Consider the following 14,041-nt stretch of genomic DNA (forward strand, 5'->3'; position numbering starts at 1 on the left):
CCAATCTTTGGCTCTTTTTTGCAATATCATTGGTCAAGAATGATGGAATTGTATCCTGTGTTAAGAACTGGTATTGAGCTAGGTTTCCTCCAATGTACCTTCCAACTCTAAACTTCAATGATTTCCTGACAGAAGGAAACAGAATGTTAAATGTTTTCTCAAATTGAGTTAAAGACACTTGCACATCTCAAAGTAAGAATACATGTAGTTTTTAAAGATGAATTTATAACATTTTTCTCTCCATCCCAAGTTACATTCTTCTTTAATAATTTTTTAAAAATAAGTTTATTAACCTGCTTTTCAATTGTTTAAATTCCTACATTTCAGTGTGGATTTCCTGCAAAATTTTAAAAACCAGTCCCTTGATCTCAAATATGATTAAAAATTAACCATTGTGGTATTTCTCATAGTGGCCAAAACAGTGTACTTTAGTGGAAACAGGACAAAAAGCATAAATAGCTTAATGTCAGTTGGGCCGTTTAGGCAAATGGGTCTCTGCTCCACCACAGGTTCAGGGTTTGCCCAACCAGCCTGCTCCTGCCTGCCTCGTTTGCAGAGACAGAGCGTCAAAGTCCTGTATATGATGTGCTCCTGTTGAACTCCCGGCTTTAGAGAGAAGATGGAAGGATTACAGTAGTTGATAGCAGCAAGGTGTCATTCCTGGCTTTGCCCACCAAGGGATGCTGTGCCTTCTGTCCCTCCAGTCACAATAGATGCCAGCTTCGACAAACTATGTTGAAGATATGGATATTAATAACAATTAATTAGGAAACACAAAGTTTTTATCCTACATTTCTAGTAATTAAAACCAAGAGGATGGATAGTCCTGTAGTCCTGATTATTGTCTGTACTGCTATATACTCCCTTAAACACCTGCATTCTGGACAAGATAAAGTTAGAAGATTATCAATATACTGTATCTCCTTCCACCCTGTGGAGGGTATCTGTTTCTTTATCATATTCTTTCTTTAACATATCAAGAACAACAAAATTAGGGCAGGCTCAGCACTTTAATGCTTATATTTTGTTTTATTATGCAAAGTATTTTTCATTTTTAGATCATTAATTTGTTCCTGTAATAACTCTATAAGGGAGATAATTACCGGTAAGTATTATTACTGTCTCTGTATGGAGATGGGAAGCTCAAATACACATTTGTTACATAATCTTCCCTAAAGATACCTACCTATCTACAACAGAACCTGTATTCACTGTTAAATGAGTGATCAAAGTAAAATTCTACCCTCTCACAATACTGTGTGAAAAGCATTAATTCAGTAAAATCAGTGCAGGATACAAGATATTTTATTGAACAAGGTCCAATTCTAAGTGGCTTCATCAGTGTTGAATACCTTCCTCCATCTTTTATTTTTCTAGCTCAAGGGGAAACTGTTTACCCTTTTTATCCTATTTAAGCCAATGCATAGCCTAAATTTGTGCGGGTTGACTCAGAAATGGGTCCTACTGAGTTAAACAGGGCTTACTTACTCCAGAATTAATGGACTGGATTTAGGATTTACTTTCTGTGGATGGAAGGCCTCTGCACAATTTTCATGACTTTTCCTTTCTGCCTACCACATATCATGCTGTCTAGTAGGATTTTCCAACCATCTATGTTGCATTTTGCTGTCAAGAAGAGGAGGTAACAGGCAATTCTACTTTTGCAAGTTCAATCACACATATCTAAATCTGGATACAATTGGCAGAAAATATTAGTGACTTGAAACTATTGATGAAGATGGAAGAAGAAAGTGGAAAAGCAGGATTACAGCTGAAAATCAAGAAGGCAAAAATCACTACAGAGAAATTACCTAATTTTGATGCTGTCCAATAGAGACCGCAGGTAGGAAATCAGAAGACTGAGACATAAAAGTCCACGTATGAAGGAATTAGGACAGATTCTTAAGTATAAGGATGTATCAACAGAGACCAAGATCATGAAAAATATTGTCAGTTATTATATATGAATATGGAGGTTAGACAGCAAAGAAAGATGACAGAAATTGATTCATTCAAAATATGCTGTTGGAGAAGAGCTTTTTGGATACAACCAATTACCAGAAGGACAATTACATGGGCTCTAAATCAGATCAAGATTGAGCTTCTGCTGAAATAAAAAGTGCCCAAACTGAGGCTATTGTACTTTAAACATATAATAAAAAGAGAAGACTTATGATAAAAGACAATAATGGTAGGACAAGTGAAAGGCAGTAAGAAAAGAGGAAGATCCCATTTGAGACAGACTGACTCAATAAAATAAGTCATGGCCTTTAGTTTGCAAGACCAAAGCAGGGCTGTTTGTGATACAACATGATCTTTAACTCCTAGGATTGCTACAAGTCAGAATCATCTTGACAGCATGTAACAATAACAAATCAATAATTTACACGAGATGTTTAATGGCCAAATGATCTTTAGAGGTCTGTTAATCACCATCCCTTGAGCTTGGAGGACCACACGCCCTTCTGTAACCCCTCCTTTGAATGTTTTCCATACAATTTTGTATGCTTGCACCATCTAGTGATCAAATATATTTTTTGGGGGGGGGGAAATGGTAGAGAGTGGGGCATGGGAGGGCCTTCAAAACACAGCAGAACTGCTCCCAGTGTTCTCTAGAATATGGAAGAGGATTTTTGAGCCAATTATATATATACAGTATATTAAAAAGGGTGGACTGGAATTCAGTGGGCCAGGGAGTGTGCATGAATGGATTACATCCAATATTCCTTCTGAACTGTATTGGGTATGTGGCTACGCAGTGCTGTGTCAGTACCACACACCTGCAGCCAGTGTTGCCACCTGTTTGGTTCTGGTTGTGTCCAGACACACACACCATGAGTGGGGCAGGGTTCCTGTGCAGTGCTGGCAAAAAATTAGAGGGGCATTGATTCTATCTCAAACCTTGTATTGGATGAATGTAGTGTTTTATCTGCATAGAAAGCAACGGTAGCTAATATTTTGTCCTTATGGTTCATGTCAGAAGTAAAGATGAAAACTTCACAGACAGTGTTAAAATATTTCTCTAACAGTCCTTTGCTATGGTAAAAAAAGTGCAAATTCCAGATGACAAAATCCAGCTGTAATTATATGTGTGCTATTTTCAAAATTTTAATGTGTAATCATTGTAGGGTTTAACAAAGTGATAGGGAGAAGAGATAGCTGCACCCAAGCCCAAAAGGTATCAACAAGAGTTACTGGTTTAGCCAGTCTAAAGCACCACCAGAAAATCTCTTGTTCTGAATATTTCTTAAACTCTCTTGAGCAAAGTAGCCTTTTTGAACATTCATTCATTCATTCATTCATTCATTCATTCATTCATTTATTTATTTATTTATTTATTTATTTGTTTGTTTGTTTGTTTGTTTGTTTGTTTGTTTGTTTGTTTGTTTATACATACCCCACCCATCTAGTCAATTGGCTATTCTGGGCGGCTTCCAACATATACAATAAAACAATATAAAATATAACAACATTATAGACACCAGTAATCAAATTATTCAAGATGGAAAGAGAAAAGAGAAAGTAAATCAAATAATAACTAAAGGGAAGGCCTGCCTATATAGAATAAATAGAATATAGAGTGTAAACAGATGCAAAACATGTATCCTTTGTCTTTAATATAGGATTTGTATACTATTCTTTAATAATAGTTTAATCAATTTTGTGTTTGGAACCGTAAAGAAATCTTTCCATGTGTGACAGATTGGGGGAGAGGGGAAGAGTATATTGCTGCAACTCTTTTCTGTAGGAAGGCGCAACCAATGCTAGTCTATCAGTAGTAAGGACAAGAGGATGTTTCAGAGGTGTTGAATGAATGAAAGGGAGCAGTATACTTTGGACCTACCAGATTCAGAACTTCCTCATCCGCCAGGTAGCAGCTTTTGAAACAGTGGGCAGTGAAAACTATCACATCCCCTCTCCGTTAGTGGCAACAACCAAATAGAATTTAAAAGGGGGAAAAAGAGAAGAAAAAGACAAGGGGGAGGGTGTCTGCTGCTCTCCTGCATCTGCCCTGTTTATTGGAATTCCTACAAGGCTTAGAAAAATGTTCTTTCGCCATGCATATTCTGTTCCCATAGAATTGTTCTGTTTATTGGCTCTTTTTTTAGAGGCTCTAAGATATGATATTCTGCATACTTGACTGGGAATAAGCTCTTTCAAAGTATATTAAACTTGGGCCAATTTTAATCAATGGGGTTATTTCAACTTTGGTATCTTATTGTTAAAGAGAATGAAAAAGAAAACATTAAAGGTAGTGAGCAATATCTTCTATCTTTTAAACTCATATATACGTACTTTGTTATAAATGTCTCATATACATATTTTTACATTTATAAACATGTTTGATAAGTGTACATTTATTTAAATACAACTGATGACTTAGCTACTGTATTTGTAGCTAAAATTAACTAAAATTAATTTAATTGGTTCACCACCCTAATTTTAAAAGCATTTGTAAAGAATTAGTTATTTCAGTGGGGATTTTCATTTTATGTCAGATTTTATTTTCTAAACCAGACTTGCCCAATGTGCTACTTGCCAGCTGTGTGGGACTACACATCCCTTAATGTCCCAACCAGCACAGTAACTAGCTAGCTGGGGAATGACAGGAGTTGCATACGACATATGGAGGTACAGTATCTGGGTTGAAGACAACCTGTTCTAAACCGTTGCCCGTATCCTGGAGGAGGGTATATATGAGAGAGGCCTTCCTCTTGGTCTCACCATCTTCACAGGTGCTTTCAGTAGACACACGGAAGAGAGCTTTCTCTGTTGCTGCTCCCAGACTCTGGAGTTCCCTCCGACAGAAGGCCAGACTGGCCCCATCTTTACTGCTCTTCCACAAGGAGGCAAATACCTTTCTCTTCAGGCAGGCTTTCCTTGAGTAAATGGCTACCAAGTGGGGTTTTTTAAATGGATTGCTGTACCTTACTGCGTTTAATGTATTTTGGTGCTGCTTACGTTGTTTTTTTTTTTTTTTTGTATTGTATTCATTGATCCTTTTAGTATTATATACTCATTGCTACTAACTTAAATGCTGTCTTTTAATTGCTGTAAGCTGCTTTGGGTCCATTTTAAGGAGAAAGGCGGATTAAAATATTTTAAATATATAAATAATAAATACTTGAGTGGCTGATCCATTGGTACAGATTCTGTGTACTGTATGTATATCTTAGCTTGGTTGTGATGCTAGTGCAATGTGCATGCAGAGATAGATAGGAATGAAGCAACAAAGCAATTAGACGTTTATGGTAACGTAGTTTATAGTAACGTAGCATAAAGGATGATTTCAAGTCTCTTCTTCTTCCTTCACCCCCATTCAGATATTTTGTTCATGCTACCTACCCTGTGTTTGTCCAGAGTTCTGTGGTTCTCAGGCTATTGGGTAGTATCTCCTTTCACAACATACACTGTGTGTGTGCTTTGGGAGGTTCAAGGTTCTAGGAACAGGAAAGGTGCTATGATGTGCCAGCCAAAGCCTAAGGATTGCATCATTAATTCAGTAATTTAGTCTGTAGATTCTTGTTTGCAGCAACATTACACTTCTGATAGTGTGTGAGAACTTCCATAAGCTCACTTGTGGCATACCTTGATGACAGATGGATAGGATGGCAGTGGATAGGATGGGTAGTATTAAATTCAGAAGAATTTGATCAAAGTTTGAACAACTGATCAGGCTTTGTCAGAAGTAATGTTCCTTCTGTTTCTGTATGTAGACTCCAATTTTGGCAGTATTCCACATTTCTTTTAGGTAGCCACTTGTGAAATGTCACTGGGCAGAGAGCTGTCATAATTTGTCTTCTGCAGTATTTTACTTGTATTTTCTGGCATGTTCTCAGTGAAGTTTGCGGCTTTCAGTTCCCCCTTCTACATGCAGTTTATTTTGAAAAATATGTTTTGCATCTGGATTCATTATGGATTCTTGCTACACATACCAGGTATCCACAGAGCGGTATCTGACAGCTACATTTACAGCACTTTCCAGTTGTCACTTCTATTTCTGTAAATGGCATCTTTCATGTTTCATGCAAATTAACCCACTTCACAAAACTGTCACATTAAAGACTCTTCTGAAAGTGAAAGAAACTGGCAGTGCTTTGTCACCTTCAGGAACAGTGATAAATATTGCATAATACAACCATAGTCTGCTTGTTTTCTTTTGTGAAATCTAACTTCTCAGTATTTAGAGTGGTTTGGCTGACACAGCATTCATTCTGGAAGTTCAGGTACCATTTGGAGTGGTTAACAACAATTTGTTTATTCAAAAATTATCTTTTAAAAGACAGCTAAAACATGCATCTTCAGAATGACACTGAAATAACTCTGCCTATGGTTACACTTGATTATGGTTGTGGAAGAGACACCAACAGAGTCTTATGGTAGCTGAAAGACCAAACATATTTTATTTGGTGAAAGCTGTGTCTACTGCACCAAGTGGAAGTGGGCTGGAAGCCACGAAAGCTTATGCCAGATAAAACTTGCCAGTCTTTTTGGTACCATAAGACACTTTGTTCTTGCTGTGACAAACTAATATGAGTGCCCACTGGAAATCTGTAGAAGAGGAATGTAGCTGGGGCTGTTTAAAATGCTTGGAGGCGTTCTTGCTAGATAGGGAAAATGCAGATGCAAAGCATGAGGCAGCACCAGTAGGAACCGTCTGCCCAGGAATTGTGCATAGCCATGCAATACAACCAGAGTTTTTTAGATTGTACTAAATTACTTTCTCTGCTGCTTGTTTTGTTCTGTTTACAGTATCTGTTGCCTTTCTCTCAGAATTGAGACTCAAGGCAGCTTACAGAATGATTAAAAACAATAGAAATTAAAATGCAGTGGAGTTGCAGATGGTAAAATAAAATTAAGTACATGATAATATTAAAAGTAAGATATAAATATATTCTCGAAGGCTTTCACGGCCAGGATCTGATGGTTGTGTGGGTTTTTCAGGCTCTTTGGCTGTGTTCTGAAGGTTGTTCTTCCGAACGTTTCACCAGTCTCTGTGGCCGGCATCTTCAGAGGACAGGAGTTGGAACTCTGTCTGTGCTCTGGTGGAGTTTGTTTGGATAGTTGAGTATTTATAGCTGTGGCATCAGCTTTTGCCCTTTTCAGGAGATGGGTGATTGTGGTGATCAGCATATTTTATGTTGTGGGTGTATTGTTGTGATAAGAGGGAGAGATTAGCTGGTCTTTTGTGTGCAATGATCACCGGTCCTTGTAGCTGGGTAGAGTTCGTTGATATAAATACTTTAAAATATTTGATTAAAAATACTGACAATAATTTATCTTTTAAAAAAGAGAATGCACTTGATTAAAATGAGGCAATGTCCAAAGGCCTGCCTCAGCAAAGTTGTCTTTGCCTGCCATCTGAAAGATGGCAGAGAGGGGGCAAACCGGGGTCTCTTGGCAAGGAGTTTCAGAGCCTGGACATGTCCACCAAGAAGGCACTTTCTTGAGCCCCCATGAAATGGGCCTCTGAGGGTGGTAGGACTGTGAGAAGGGTTTATAGAATCATAGAATCACAGAATAATGAAGTTGAAAGTGGCCTATAAGGCCATCAAGTGCAATCTCTTGCTCAATGCAGGAATACAAATCAAAAGGATATCTGCCAGATGGTTGTCTAAATTTCTCTTAAATGCTCCAGTGTTGGAACACTCACCACCTCTTGAGGTAATTGGTTCCATTGCTGTACTCTTCTAACAGGAAGTTTTTCCTGATACAGTATTCATCTGAAATATGACTTCTGTAATTTGAGCCCATTGTTGTGTGTCCTGCAATCTGGGCTGACTGAGGACAGATCCTGCCCCTTCTCTGTATGACAGATTTTCAAGTATTTTAAAAGTGCTATCATATCTCCCCAGCATTTTGTCCCCCCCCCCTTTTGCAACATTTATTCATGCCATTAGATAACTTTTTGGGTTATTGCAATACACTGCAATTGAAGTCCTATTGCTTAGCACAAGAAAATTCATAACATTCAGTTTGTTCTCAGCTGGCAAAGAAAGAGTCCCTACCATAATTCTTGGGTCTATGTGCAAATGCTCTAAAAAATCACACCAGGGACTCTTTATTTGAAGCTAGGAGCAGACTGCGTTTTACAATATTTTTTTTACACTAAGCAGTAAGAGTTCAGCTGTCATGTGAGGCTACCGTTTATCTGGAAGTATCCACCCAATACAGGGCAGATAGACTGGTTGATGCAGTATGACCGTATTATGCAAGTACTTTGGCACTTCTACTGGCTGCCAGTCTCTTCCTGGCCCAATTCAACATTCTGGCTTTAACCTTTAAAGCCCTAAATGTGAAGGAATTTCTCCTCCTAGATCTATGCATCTAGACCCTACACATTTTATCTGAGGTCCTCTCCCAGCTGTTCAGATGTGGTGAGACAGCCACAAAAGAGATGTCATTTCCAACTGGTTGTTTTCTGTCTGTGGGATGCCATCCTCCAGAGAGGCTTTCCTGTTAGGATCTTTTTCATGCCAAGTGAAGATTAAAAGATTTTGATTCTCCCAATCATTTTAAGAACTATTTTTAGTGCTTTTAAGTCATGACAGTGTTCTGCTTTCCTGCCTGTTTGACTTTGATTTTAGATGTTACAGCATTTGCTTTTTTGCCACTGGTTTTATCTTGGTTTTTATTATATCCTATCGCTAATTATCATTTCTGGTTATATTTTATATTTTAATATTTTATACATTCTTTCCAAAAAATCTGTTTCCTCTGTCTTTGTGTGAAGCAGAGAAATTGTTTAATTTGCCAGTAATCTGAAGTGGCTGCCTTCTTAAGGCATTTCATAATAATATGGAAAATTTTAAAAAGGAAAGAGCCAGACCAAATAGGATGCTTGAGATGCATTTGCCATTTGGATGTGAGGATCTCACCAAATGTCATACTGAACCTGCCTGTGTCCTCTATTTGTCCTGCTCTAACAAGTCTGTACAGACAAGCCCTAAGTCAAACTACCATGTTCAGAGGTATTAATTGTTGGGAAATAACAGTGTGGATTGTGTCTACTTGCTGTCTCATGCCCTTTCTGGGCTTTCCAGAGGCCTCAAAGACTGGCTGCTGTGGCAAGTAGGACAGACAGTTTGGACTGAATAAACATTTGGTGTCATCTAGTAAGACACGTCCTATTAATATATATTGTAATAATAACAACAGCAAAGTACAGTAAAATGGTAATTAAATGACACTTAGTAAAGACCTTAGAATTACAGAATCATATAACTGAAAGGAATCCAAACACTGTTTCTGAGGCAGGAAATCCACTACTACTGCACATCCACCCTCTCGTGAAAGGTTGAAATGAATGAGTATGCACCATGTTCTAAGACAGCCTTCTCCACTGTTCAAGAGCTCAGATTCTTCCTGATAGTTACTGCAAATTATCTTTACCCTAATAAATAACAGCTGTTTCTCTAGTGGGCTGAGTTCTTTTCTTGAGGTACGAAGTATGGAAGAGACAACTCAATAGCATGAAGAAAGCTTTCTGAAGTATTTTACCCTCTGCACATTCTCCTCTCTCTTTCCTCAGACTTTTCTTTCCCTTCAGGCTAGTCATATGTCCATGCAGGCCTAAAGCGTATCCAGTCACTCCATGGCTCCTAAACGTATTCAAAATCGCACCCTACTAGCCTACCTTTTAAAGCTCTAACTTGATGTGCATTAGTGATGTGACTATTTCATGCTTATTTTTTTCTATACCAAATAGGAGACATGATCTGGATAAGGACCATGGGATGTGGGACCTTGAAGTCTATGCTCCTGCCATGATCCAAATCCACATCAGTCTCTCCATAGTTTTTGTTTACATTGGGAGGGATGCTACCGTTGAACCAACAACAGCCTTCTTAGGGTAAATAGCAATTGGGCCAGGGGCAATGCATATCTAGATTGTGGTTTGAATCTTCCCTAAGCTGCAGTTTTGATCTATTACACAGCTTCTATTGAATAAGAAAAAACCAAGCACTGAAGGATGATACATGTGAGATATCTGGTATTGTGTCTGTGTAGTGCATGCTAGTGTTGGGAGCCGTCAACCATGTGTGCCTGGCTGTGTTAAAAGCAGTACTTATGGAAATAACTCAGTGGAGTGTTACAGTCTTCTGTAACATTAAAAATTTCATTGGAGGCTTTCTTTCTTCTTTATTAACAACAGGGACTTTTGAAATAAAATATGGATTTCCATATATTCCAAAGATAAAGAGCTAGTCTCAAGAACAACCCAGCTGAACCGTGTTTAGCAACCTGTGCTTTTACAGTTCCTTCACCAGCGCTCCAGATAATTAGTCTTTTTTGCCAGCCTTTCGCTGTATCATTTATATGGAAAAGTGACCTTTCTTTCTGACATACTTCCTTAAATCTTATACTTTTATAATGTTCTGAATATAGCCCATATACTATCATTGCAACAGGTAAAAAGTTCTAAACAAAACTTTTTTCTTTTTTCAGCTTTACAGTCAAACAGCAAATGTGAGGCTATATTTTTATAAAAATTAGGAAGAACAGGATAGGAAAGGGAAGCTGGCACAAAAGAAGTTTTAATTAAAACCACTAATTAACTGGCTTCTAGTGAGTATGAACCGTGGACATATAGTGCTGGAAGCATGGTCAGTGATGAAATCCTGTTTCCTGTCTTGGCATTTACTGACAACAAGGGGGTGGGCGATATATGTATAGCTACAAGAATAAACAACAATAACAAGAATAAACTTGCAACTACTTTCCACCTTTCCCCCCATAATTTTCCTCATAACTCCTTTGCATACTTTCCCCACCAATGTGGGGCGATAGTGTGGATATGATTAAATAATATGACTTTATTCAGAAATGATTAATTGAATTTCAACTACATTGTAAGATTACTTAACATACGTGGTTTTAAGACTTTGATTTTCCTACTGTATTCATGACCATGGCAGTCTCCCTTTTCTCTTATATTTTCTTCTTTGTTGCTATTGTGCTAAGTATCTGACCTGAGTCAGAAGAACAGAAAGACACAATTCTTCAATGTGGATAATTTATACATTCTCAGGATTACAGATTATGCATTTCTGGAACATCTTGTACAGATGGAACAACATAACAGTAGTATCCTTCTTGGTCATAAGCACATGATTTCTCTTCAAAACAGAAGTCAGAATTATGGATGCTGAGAGATAGAGGGAGTATCATGTCCCAGCAGCAAAAATTAAAAATAGTGAGAGAGCAAGTGAAGCATGATTTGGGAACCTGGAAAATTAAAAAATGGTCAGGTCTTTTCCATGTGGATAAGTACAATGTTTGCATTATTTTTATAATTTTGCAGCCTAAGAGGACATATGCATATCTACAGCATAACATTTGGCAACTCCTGTTGCAAATTCAGTGCCCACTCATTTTTTGATATTTCATTTCGTTGGTCTAAAGTAGTTTGGCAGAAGAATGTGGACCCCACAAACTTACGTTGGTTTTGTAAGTCATTCCCTCTCCCTGGGGAACCCTGAAAATGTTGGAGTTCTCAGCACACCACTATATAATTCCCAGGATTCTTGGAGATGATTACTGATATTGTTAAACTGGTATTTTAAAAAGCTGATGTATTTTTGCAACATGGGTTATGTCCCTTATATTGATTTATGTGGATCCATGTTTTTACTGACAGTATGTGTAATATACTGGAAAAGACCCTGATGTTAGGAAAGTGTGAGGGCAAGAGGAGAAGGGGATGACAGAGGATTAGATGGTTGGACAGTGTCATCGAAGCGACCAACATGAATTTGGCCCAGCTCCGGGAGGCAGTAGAAGACAGGAGGGCCTGGCGTGCTCTGATCCATGGGGTCACGAAGAGTCGGACACGACTAAACGACTAAACAACAACAATGTGTAATATTTATGGCTTGAAACTTGAAGGACTTCTTTTAAATACTGTATGTAGTTCTGGAGAAACACATTCCAAATCTCAATTTAAAATGAAGAGCAACAGAAGATCTCAACTCCAGTACAACACACAACATGTCTTTGTTTCCTCATGATGAATATTAATTGTTGAATGAAGTAAACATGCATATGGACCTTTCCAGCTATTAGCTGGAAGAGCAGCAAAAATACAGAATAATACTGTACTGCAAAGCTTTCTTACAAGGGAAAACTATAATCTTATGATCAGGAAATTGTTGTAATCAGAATATGTGAAGACATAAGAAAACAGGGATTGCACTGCATTTTTCTCTGACAGGGTGTGCCTAGCTTCCTCTTTAGTTTTACATTGCAAATGAAAGGTGTTCTACTCTGTAAACTGAACACTGATTCTGTCATTTGTCTGGATTCCCCTGTGGCTCTGGAGAACTAAATGACTTTTAAAAAATAAAATACAGATTAAAGCATTGTATACTCATTTACAACGTTAAAATATACTGTATCTTTGTTCACTTTTTGAAAAAAAATCACTGGCCAGAAGAATCCTGTTGGATATTAAGTGTGAAAGTTGTTGGAGCAAACTGACGAGGTACCAGTCACATGTTGATCCTGCACCTGTTTGCCCTTCTGATTTTGCATTGTGTGTCTAGCATGTGCTCGGCACTTCATCAATTAGCTACAATTAGCTACAGCAACTTTCATGATTCTTCTTGTGCATGTATAAATATCCAATGGGATTTTGACCAAAACCACTCAATTATATATATTTAAAAACCCTCCTCCACAGAATATTTTCATATCTTCACTGGTTTACATCAATTACAGCTGTACACAGGTCTGTTCTACTGTGAAACATGCAAAAGTAGTTTCCTTTGCATTTTATCAAAATATGGTAGTAAAATGAACAAAACTACTTGACAACTTGTGTTATGAAAACTGCATGAAGTAACAAAAATTTCTTCTACTGAGCTGATGGAATGTCTTCATTTACAGGTACAATCACAAATAATGTGAATTCACCAGGTTACAGGTCCTACGTAGTTAGCAGGAAAGAGACCAAGTTCTCCATGTAAACAGCCTTTCCACCAAAAGGCATCAGAGCTGTCCAGGACTTCTATGATATCTCCAGTGCAGAACCCTAGCTCATCACCCTCCATTGCCTTGAAGTCATATAAAGCACGAACCCATCGTGTTCTCTATTGAAAAAGAAAAAGAGGTGAAAGTATCATCTGTAGCCGTTCATTGTACAGTTCTCATCCAATGTAACATACTCCCACCAAATCAATAATGGCTTTTCCACATAATCTTATCAACACAACAAAATATGTTTTTCATTTGCTGCATAGTGTTTGCATATTATCTTGCAGGTTGCATGAATATACAGTACCCAGTAGTCCTATACAGTATTCTGTTATTGAGAAAGATGCTTACAGCTGATAACACATCAGTCCCTTGACACCTTTGTATTATTCCCTTTCTGTTACATGTCTCAGGGCTCATCCAGATGAAGCACTTCTTCCTCCCTTCTTTGTGCTAGGTGGTACCACTTGGTGCACAGATATTACCAGGATTCTGTCCATACTTTGCCTAAAATTCTACTTCTCTCCTCTCTAAGAAATCAGTCTCTTTTAAAGGACTAATTCAAAAATATTTTGAAAATCCTGAAGAAATTCTTCAGAAAGAATATACTTTGCTGGATTTACATGTGCTTTAAAAAAAAAATAGATCAGTATTATCATTGAAGGATTCTGACTGGAGTACTCTTTAGCGAAGGCTTCCCCCTGCTAATATGCTTTGAAAACCAGCTGTCTTTCACAATAGCTCTTTCAGAAACTGTGAGGAAATCACTTGGACTCTTTAAAGAACTATCTATGCTACATTTTAAAAATGTTTGTTTGTAAAAGGACTGGCCCTGACATTAAGGTTTCAGTTTAAGAAGCTGCTGCCGCCTGAAATATGCCTTGAGCCAAAGCCAAAAAGAAAAGAAAAAACAAAAGTTAAGAAAAAAAAAACCTCAATGTCACATAATTTGGCAGGAACCTCCTAGGCTGAATTATGGGACTGAGAGCTGTCACAACAACATGGGATATAGCAGCCCTCTTAACTCCATGCTGCTTCCATGTTGCTTCTTCACAGCCTCAGAAAA

The 14,041-nt window shown here is 37.8% G+C and overlaps 2 protein-coding genes across 6 annotated transcripts in view; one reads left to right on the forward strand and one right to left on the reverse strand.

The window, feature by feature from the left end:
- Positions 1 to 14,041, forward strand: part of ENTHD1 (ENTH domain containing 1) — a 193,937-nt gene that overhangs the window by 67,628 nt on the left and 112,268 nt on the right. The gene's annotated exons all lie outside the window — the stretch shown is intronic.
- The window catches only part of GRAP2 (GRB2 related adaptor protein 2), a 69,826-nt gene continuing 66,788 nt past the window's right edge, over positions 11,004 to 14,041 (reverse strand). For 3 of the 5 annotated variants that reach the window (XM_020787809.3, XM_078376144.1, XM_078376145.1), the window contains exon 8: positions 11,004 to 13,091. In XM_020787809.3, coding sequence (XP_020643468.1) covers positions 12,912 to 13,091 — 180 coding nt within the window. In that variant the 3' untranslated portion in view covers positions 11,004 to 12,911. The remainder of the gene's footprint in view (positions 13,092 to 14,041) is intronic. The other 2 variants (XM_073000146.2, XM_078376146.1) reach the window with 2 other exon arrangements.

The sequence above is a fragment of the Pogona vitticeps genome, chromosome 5 (assembly GCF_051106095.1).
Source record: "Pogona vitticeps strain Pit_001003342236 chromosome 5, PviZW2.1, whole genome shotgun sequence".
In the NCBI taxonomy this organism is placed as follows: Eukaryota; Metazoa; Chordata; class Lepidosauria; order Squamata; family Agamidae; genus Pogona; species Pogona vitticeps.